Raw genomic sequence first — 8875 nt, forward strand, 5'->3', positions numbered from 1 at the left:
AAAAAGGAAAGGAACCTGCAGATATCATCAAGCACATACAGGGACACTCTGTGTCCCTGGCATGAGTTTGATCTCCAGTACTGCAAAACAAACAAACAAACAAACAAACAAAAAACACACACACAAAAAAAACTTCCTTCCCTAATCTGGTGGAGTCTAGAGAACAGGACAAGAATTAAGGGCTACTATGACCATGCCAGAATAATGGAAAATGATTTCACAGATTACAGAAGAATTCCCTCTTCTCACTCACATTGCAGTTCAGACTGGCCCTGAACTCACTTTGTAGCTCAGGATAGCCTTGAACTTGCAGTGATCCTCCTGTCTCAGCCTCTGAATGCTGGGATTTCAGTCATGTGTGTGTGTGTGCGTCTGCATGTGTGTGTGTGGGCCCACACCCAGCCTTCTACCTGTCTTCTTTGTGTACTTGTTTGATAAGAGTATAATCTAAAACAGTCCCATTTCTGATTCCTTTCTAGGTCACCATTCAAAAAAAAACCCATTGACACGGTAACATTGGAGTACATACCTCACTTAGTTCAGGGAAATTGTCTTGCTGACAAAAGGGACACTGCCACAGCCCTGTCTCATCGTTGCGGATCGCCTGATCATAGCTCTCACCTTGTGGACGCCTGTGAGCAATGCCAGTGACATTGCAGATGATGAGCTTTCCTGAAAAAGGACAGAAAAGAATAGGCTGAGAGAAGTGTAGAGGTTGTTCTTCTACACCATTTTTTTTTTTTCTTAAATGTATTTAGTATAGGGTCTTACTACACAGCTCAGAGCTGTAGTGATCCTATTGTCTCAGCCTCCCCAGCATTGGGATTACAGGCGTGCACCATCACGCCTGGTTTCGGTGGCCAGCTCAGTTCCTGGGGCCAGCATGGCATGTGGTACTGGGAATTGAGTCTGGGTCCTTAGGCTTGCCAGGAAGGTGGTTAGACCACTGAGCTGTCTTTCCAGCCCAGAATAACTTGATTTTCATCTCAATTTTGACTTCCAATGTGTTTTTAATTTTTATCTTTTTGAGACAGGGTCGTGCTGTACAACTCAGGCTGGCCTTAAGCTCACTTTGTAGCCCAGGCTGGTCTCAGACTCAAAAATATCCTCCTGCTTCAGCCTCCTGAATACTGGGATTATAGGTGTACACCACCATGTCCAGCTTGACTTCCAATTTAGCTTGTACTTAAAACAAGCACTGGGAGGCTATAAACAGGAGGATCACTATGAGTCCAATCTACGCAGTGAGACCCTGTACACCCTGTCCTAAATACAAACAAACAAAAAACTACCGTGGTCTTCCTTACCTATAGTACAAACCTGCCTCAGTCTACTGGAATCACATTTTCTGTCTCCCAATACATTCTCTTCTAACTAAAAATACAGTGATAAAATTTACCAATGTAGAAAGTTTCTGGAGTTTCTTTGGTTAACATATTGAAGATTTCCTCTGTATTAGGAGAGCGGTAGGCTGTCCGGAGGTCCTTATATCGACAGCTTAGTTCTGCCCGGATGTCATACAGTGTGATATGTTTGTCTCCATAGCCCTGGAAAAAAAGTCTGTCAGGAGAACCCTTGAATTATTTCCCAACCTGAGCCATGAAGGACTTTTTGTAGCCCACGCTGGCCTTGAAGTGATACTTCCTCCTACCTCAGCCAACCCAGTGTTAGAATTATAGGTGTGTACCACGGTTCTGTTCTTTTTATTTTTGTTTTTTTTCTTTTTCCTTTTTGGAACAGGCTCTCATAATGTAGTTCAGGCTGGTCTTGCACTATGTAGCCTACTCTGGTCTCAAACTCATGGCAATCCACCTGATAGTCTCTGGAATGCTGGGATAACAGCTCTATAGTGCCATACCTGCTCCCATGGGGGATTTCAAAGAAAGCAGTAAGTCAGTTGGCTTCTGTCAAGGTTTCTTATCTTCTTTTCATTTAATTAATTAATTAATTAATTAATTTTTGAGGTACTGGGGATTGAACTCAGGACCCTGCGCTTGCTAGGCATGCGCTTATTCTACTGAGCTATCTCCCCAGGCCCTCCCTTTATTTATTAAAGAAGGTTTTCTTTTTCTGAAAATGGTTTTTCTCTACCACTGAGGTGCATCTCCAATTCTTTCACTTTTTTTTTTTTTTTGCAGAACCGGGGATTGAACTCAGGCCCTTGCGCTTGCCACAGAAGCGCTTATTCTACTGAGCCATCTCCCTGGCCCCTCTTTCACTTTTGAGATTAAGGTCTTACTAACTTGCCTAGGACATGACCTTATTATCCTCCTGATAGCTAGGATAGTTTAGCTACTGTGCCTAGTTCAGTAAAGGAAGTTTTCAAAGTCAGCCATGAGATACTGTAATGAAAATGTTTCATGAAAATTCCACATGTAAAAAAAATGTAAGGATACACTGTTAATAAGAAAGAGGGGCTAGAAGAAAATTCTAGTGTTGACATCTTCCCAACTCCTTCCTGCCCCTCAAAATTATAGTCATATCTGTGACTTTTCTGGCTCCTTGATAAGCATGTGAAAAATGTCAAAAAACCTGGTAGCACACAGGCCAAGAGGCTAGTGTCTTTATACTAACAGTATTGGGGGCTCTCTGGACAGCTGCTATGCAAGTTTCTTCCCATCCAGGCCATTTGGGATGGGTTTTAGTGCCAGGCCTTCCACACTGTCACCACCAACCTGTCTCTCTAGTTCTTCTGCAAAAGCATCAAGGTCTAGGTCCTTGAGTCGCTCTGGGTTTTCCAAGATTTCCTCAAGAGCTCCTGCAGGATTGGCATCTTCAGCTGATTCATCATATTCCAAGGCATCCACTGCCATCTTCCTGGCCCACTCATAGGTCTCAGGGTGGACTCGGGAACCATCAAGAACTTCAATGTATGAGTCAGTGCTGGAGGAAAGGCAGAAAAGGAGCAGGATATAGAACAAGAAACTTCTAGTAAGAACCCAAATGTCCACCAATGGGGAGCTAGTTAAATAAATCAGGGCACCTCCATATGATTAAAAAGAATGAGATAGATCTATGTGTGCTGACATGGGAAGATGGCCACAATATACTGATACGTGAAAAATGCACTGCAAAACACTATGAAGTGTATGGTCCTACTTTTGTAGTAAATGGGTAGTTAGTAAATGCATAGCAAAATTAAAATTTAGAAAAATTGTACTATATACAAAAATTGTTATGGTAGTTATCTCTGGGAAGTGGGATTATGGGGGACTTCCACTTTCTGCACAATATTTGTATATGTTGAATTTTATATAATGAACTTATATGAATCAGTATAAGATCAATAAGAAGGGGGAAAAAGACCTCTGAAAATTTGCTGACAGCTATTTTCCCCCATAAAGCCTTCCCAGGCTGATCTTGCCCGTGCACTCACATGGACCTATGTTATTCGTGGAGTGTTAACAGCAAAGCTGAGTGGAAAATGAAGTTTTAGAACTTGAAGCCTATTTCCCCACTGACTTCCATTACTGAATGAGGAGCTATGTGCCCGTGGAAAAGATCCTCCAAAGACTGAGTTGATAACTTCTGGAGAGGAAGAGGTCAATAGTGAAGTCCAAAGTCCAAGTGAATAGAACTTTCTCTCAATAACATCATCTTAAAACAACAACTCTCTCTCCCCCTTTCATATTTTCTCATACCCACACTTTCCATTGCCCTTGCTATTCCCCACCCTTATCTGGCTGCAACAAACCATAGAAACAAAAGAAGTTTTTGTCCACTAAACAAAATCTCATGTTTTGACTCTTTAATGTATAAACTAAATTGGTCCTTTGATGTTCTCACATGAAAAAGGCCTTTAATAATTTAACTGATCTTTTCCATAGGTCAGGGGCTCTGGATACATATATTCCTTACCTTTTTTTCATTTTTTTGAGACAGGGTCTCACTGTATAGTTCAGACTGGCCTTGAACTCACTATGTAGCCTAGGCTGGTCTTGAATTCACAGCAATCCGCCTGCTTCAGCCTCCCAAGTGCTGGGATCACAGGTATGTGCCACCATGCCCGGCTCCTCTCTTTAAACATTTTCTAATTTAAATGCTTGGGGCCCTTGACACCTGTAATCCCCTGAAGCCCCGAATTATAGCCCAAGGGAATTCCTTCTGGCCCATCTAGGCAGAGGGCATCACCTGTCCCCCAGGGAGGCTGTGTCAATCTTGAGGAAGCCAGCACAATTCATGAAGACTTTGGGACCCATGTGGCACATGGTGACCAGTTGGGTCCGGCTTTCAAGTCTAGTGTTGTTCTGCTTCAGGATCTAGGGAAGAAGGATGAAGTGAGCCAGGGCAGCAACCAGGTCCTATATTCCTAGCCTGCTTTCCAGTCTCTGTAAAACCCTCCATGATGCTATGGTGGGAACTGTCTCCCTTCAGTATCTAAGTGAGCATAATATCACATTATCTACTATCTACCATTAAAAATATAACTTCATTAAGCCTATCAAAGACATTTGCTAACGTATAGTTTAAAAACATGACATATAGGGGCCGGTGAGATGGCTCAGCGGAATGAGCGCTTCCCTGGCAAGTACAAGGGCCTGAGTTCAACCCCCAGTTGCACAAACAAAGAAACAAACAAAACCATAACATATACCATAGTAACCACTACTCAATTACCATTACTATTATTTTTTAATTTTAGGCATTTGATACAAGGTTTTACTACACAGCTCGGACTCGCAGTGATCTTCCTGTTTTCAGCCTTCCTAGCACTGGGATTACAGGTATATGCCACCATGCCCAGTTTCGATGGCTGGCTCAGCATGCTCAGAAGGCAGGGCTGGTGCTGCATATGGGGCAGGGATCAAACCTCGGTCCCTGTGCTTGCCTAAGCAGATGCTTAGTCTGCTGAGCTATCTTACCAGCCCCCCACCCCCTTTTTTAAGACTGTGTCTCGGGGCCGGGGAGGTGGCTCAGTAGGATAAGCGCTTGACTGGCAAACACAAGAATCTGAGTTCAATCCCCGGTTCTGCAAAAAAAAAAAAAAAAAAAAGACTGTGTCTCACTACGTCATCCAGGATGGACTTGAATATGTGATCTTCTTGCCTAAACTTCTCAAGTGCTGGGAGTATAGGAATGTGCCACCAAGCCCAGCTCCTATTACTCATCTTGAGAAAAAGAAACTCTACTGTCCTGAGACTTGTGTTGAGCTTGCTTTTTTTTTTGGTGGAACCGGGGATTGAACTCAGGTCCTTGACCTTGCCAGGGAAGCGCTTATTCCACTGAGCCATCTCCCCTGCCCGAGCTTGCTTTCTTTTTATATGAATTTAGTACAGGGTCTCACTACACAGATCAGAATCATAGTGATCCTGTTTTCAGCCTCCCAAGCGCTGGGATTATAGGCATGTACTACTACACCCGGCTTGTATTAAATCCAGGTTTATGGCCATTTTTTCAATGAGCAATTATACTCAGCAGCGAGGGACATTAAGTTGGGCTACTTGGGTCTGACTCTGGACAAGTGACTTTTACTTCTTTGACCACGGCTTCCAAAATATATCTTTATAATGAAATAGTAATTTCTAAATTTTCTAATTTAACCCAATCTTACCTTCAGAAGGTGTGTTCCCTTTCGAGGGCCCAGGCCACAGACATACTGGATCAATGCCTGGCTATAAGGATGGGCAATGGCACGGTTGACATCAACCCCAACCTCATTAACTCGGTTGATAAATTCACAGTACAAGGCATTGAGCAGTTCTTCTTTTACAACATGTTCCTATGAACATACAATGGATAGGGATGAAGTTACTGTGCTTTCCTGTTCATTTAACCTGCCTGTTATACCCTACTCACCTGCAAGGGGTGAAACTTGAGACACAGGATGTCTTCATCAGAGCTGCACACCTGGGCAAACTCTATCAGGGGGTCCTGGATGCGCCGGGCCAGGGAGACTGCTTGTCTCAGTACCGGAGGGTAATCCCGGAACTCTGCCTAGAGTCATTTAGGGGTGTTAAAGTTCTTTTAGTGCCAACATCAAGAAGAAATATCACTGTAGCTTGAAATCACTTTCTTTTGAAACCCTTTTTCTTGGAATTACTTTAGTCACTGGGCTATCAATCTGTGCCATAACTGGCAACATGGAAAACTACTGCATAGATAAGTGAACAGGGGTAGTACTGAGTCCTAATATCCTTTGTTTTCCCATTAAAACTGTCTGGGATTCGTAGCACTTGCCTGGGCATAACCTGAGGGTGGGCTTCAAAATTACCTCTGACTTTTTGCTGTTCATATAGAGAATGGCCAGCTCATTGTCAACCAGCTCTACTCCGATAGAAGAAAGCTGCTGGCCCTGGTCCAGCTCATGCACAATGCGCTTTATATCCTCAATCAACATCTGAGCATCTCTGGAGGGACAAGGAATACTAGTCAAAGGACATTATTTCCTCAGGAATGGGTAGTCTCATAACTGAGATGACTATGAGTGGGGAAGAAAGAACTTTATAGATAAGAGGAACATCCCCAGAAATATCAACACTCTTGCCAGGCACATACCCATTCTGTTATGGGGATATGCCAAACTCGACAATAAAGGATGAGTGACTTTGGGTCAGGCTTGGCCCAGTGTTCTGGGCCTGACCCTACCTGTTCTCTCCTGCAACTGTTACCACATGAGGTTTCTTGTTCAGAAGAAATTTCTTTAGAGTTTCAATGTCTTGCGCCTGGATTGAAAGAAAATTAGAGCTAAATGGTTCTGAACATGGGGAGATTTCAAGCTCATTAAATAGTTTGAGATTTTTCAAACTACTTTTCAACTGTCCAACCAAAAGTTAGTTTTCAGAGGGTAGGTATCTGATCCAAGCTGCCACCAAGGATCCATTCCCATTTACCAGGTTAGTTAGCCTGCTTCTGCTTAATTGATTCACTGATTAGAACTGACTCCAGTTAAACTAGTAGCCACTGGGCAGAACTGAAGAAGGGAGTTCCCTTTTATTGTGAACCACAATCTGCTTCCCTCTGATCCTTAGCCACTGGTCCTAGTTGTCCTCCTGTGCCTCTAACTTCCCAGGTTCCACTTCTTTTTTCTTCTTGCACTATCTGAGATCAGATACAGGGCCTTGTGCATACCAGGCAAATATTCTACCACTAAGTCACATCTGCAGCTTTTCTTTACAATATTTATTTATTTGGTACAGGGTCTTCCTATGTAGCTCGAACTCGTAGTGATACTTCTGTCTCAGCATCCCCAGTGCTGGGATGATAGGCGTGTTCCACCATGCCCGGTTTCGGTGGCCAGCATGGTGCACCTGGGGTTATAGGGCCAGTGTGGTGTACAGTACTGGGGACTGGACTCGGGTCCTTGTGCTTGCCAGGAAGGTGCTTAGACCATCAAGCTATCTCCCAAGCCCTGCAGCTTTTTAAAAATTATTTTGGGGGCTGGCTAGATAGCTCAGCGGAATAAAGTGCCTGCTTAGGCAGACATGGGGACTGGGGTTCGATCCCTGAGGTACTGTACCGGCCCCATTCCCGGGGGCACACTGAGACGGCGATTAAGGCTGGGTGTGGTAGGCCGGGGAGTTAGCTCAGTAGAATAAGAGCTTGCCTGGCAAGGGCCTGAGTTCAATCCCTGGTTCCGCAAAAAAAGAAGAAAGAAGAAAGAAGAAAGAAGAAAGAAGAAAGAAGGAAGAAGGAAGAAGGAAGAAGAAGAAGAAGAAGAAGAAGAAGAAGAAGAAGAAGAAGAAGACTGGGCGTGGTGGCACATCTGTAATCCCAGTGCTTGGGAGGCTGAAAACGAGTCCAATCTGTGTAGTGAGACCCTGTACTAAATACATTAAAAAAAAATCATTTTGATTTGGGTCTTGCTCAGATTTGTAACGATTTTGCCTCACCCTTCCAACTGGCTGGGATACAGGTGTGTGCTACCATGCCTGGCTTGGTTCTAGTTTTTTTTTTTGGCAGAACTGGGTAATGAACTGAGGTCTTTGCGCTTGCCAGAGAAGCACTTAATCCACTGAGCCATCTCCCCAGCCCCTTGGTTCTAGTTTGGATCAAGTAAAACAAAAACTAATAATGTCTGTGTTCTTTTGGGTGAGGACAAACTGAAAAGGACAACATGGCAAGTACTTGTTTTTTTCGCCTTAAATATGCCCAGTTCCTACTATAGTTTCTTTTCTTTTTTTTTTTTTTGGTGGGACCGGGGATTGAACTCAGGTCCTTGCACTTGCCAGGGAAGCGCTTATTCCACTGAGCCATCTCCCCGGTCCCCTACTATAGTTTCTTACAATTTCATTTTCAAGCCCCCCACACTTGGATATCCTGTAATTCCTAGGATGCCTATTTTATTTTGTGACTTCTGCTGAAAACCTGAGTATAACGAAGTGAGGGAAGCAGTAGTTGTATCAAAAAGCTGAGGTTGGTATGCAACGTGAAATTGATAATCAGTCTTTTTTCTTTAAATTTATTTATTTATTGTGTGTGTGTGTGTGTGTGTGTGTGTGTGTGTGTGTGTGTCCAGCTCAACCAGGGGGCGGGGCTGGCTGGCATGTGGTGCTGGGGGATTGAACCGTGGTCCCCATGCTTTGCTAAGCTTGTTCTAAGTTGGTGCTTTAGACCACTGAGCCATCTCACCAGCCCCTGATAATCAGTCTTATCGTGGCCCAAAGGAACTTCTCATTAGTGAGATTCCTTTAAAGATCCTCCATCACAATACAGTTATGTTTCTCCATCCTAGTAATGCAACACATCTTTCCCTCTTCTTGAGCTGTTCTCAATTTCCAAGCACCTTGCTAATTTTCTAAACATAAGAATTCAGTATCGGGGCTGGAGAGATGGCTCAGTGGTCTAAAGCACCTACTTAGAACAAGCTTAGCAAAGCGTCAGGGACCGCGGTTCGATCCCCCAGCACCACATGCCAGCCAGCCCCGCCCCCTGGTGG

The 8875-nt window shown here is 43.9% G+C and overlaps 1 protein-coding gene across 2 annotated transcripts in view; it reads right to left on the bottom strand.

Annotated features, from left to right (window-relative positions):
- Supt6h (SPT6 homolog, histone chaperone) overlaps positions 1-8875 on the bottom strand; it is a 45080-nt gene that overhangs the window by 9142 nt on the left and 27063 nt on the right. For both annotated transcript variants that reach the window (XM_004635409.2, XM_023720010.1), the window contains 8 exons: positions 6586-6662; positions 6212-6347; positions 5797-5934; positions 5552-5719; positions 4132-4259; positions 2676-2883; positions 1400-1547; positions 530-672 (listed from right to left, as the gene is read on the bottom strand). In XM_004635409.2, coding sequence (XP_004635466.1) covers positions 530-672; positions 1400-1547; positions 2676-2883; positions 4132-4259; positions 5552-5719; positions 5797-5934; positions 6212-6347; positions 6586-6662 — 1146 coding nt within the window. The remainder of the gene's footprint in view (positions 1-529; positions 673-1399; positions 1548-2675; positions 2884-4131; positions 4260-5551; positions 5720-5796; positions 5935-6211; positions 6348-6585; positions 6663-8875) is intronic.

Source organism: Octodon degus, unplaced genomic scaffold, assembly GCF_000260255.1.
Source record: "Octodon degus isolate 3935 unplaced genomic scaffold, OctDeg1.0 scaffold00072, whole genome shotgun sequence".
Taxonomy (NCBI): domain Eukaryota; kingdom Metazoa; phylum Chordata; class Mammalia; order Rodentia; family Octodontidae; genus Octodon; species Octodon degus.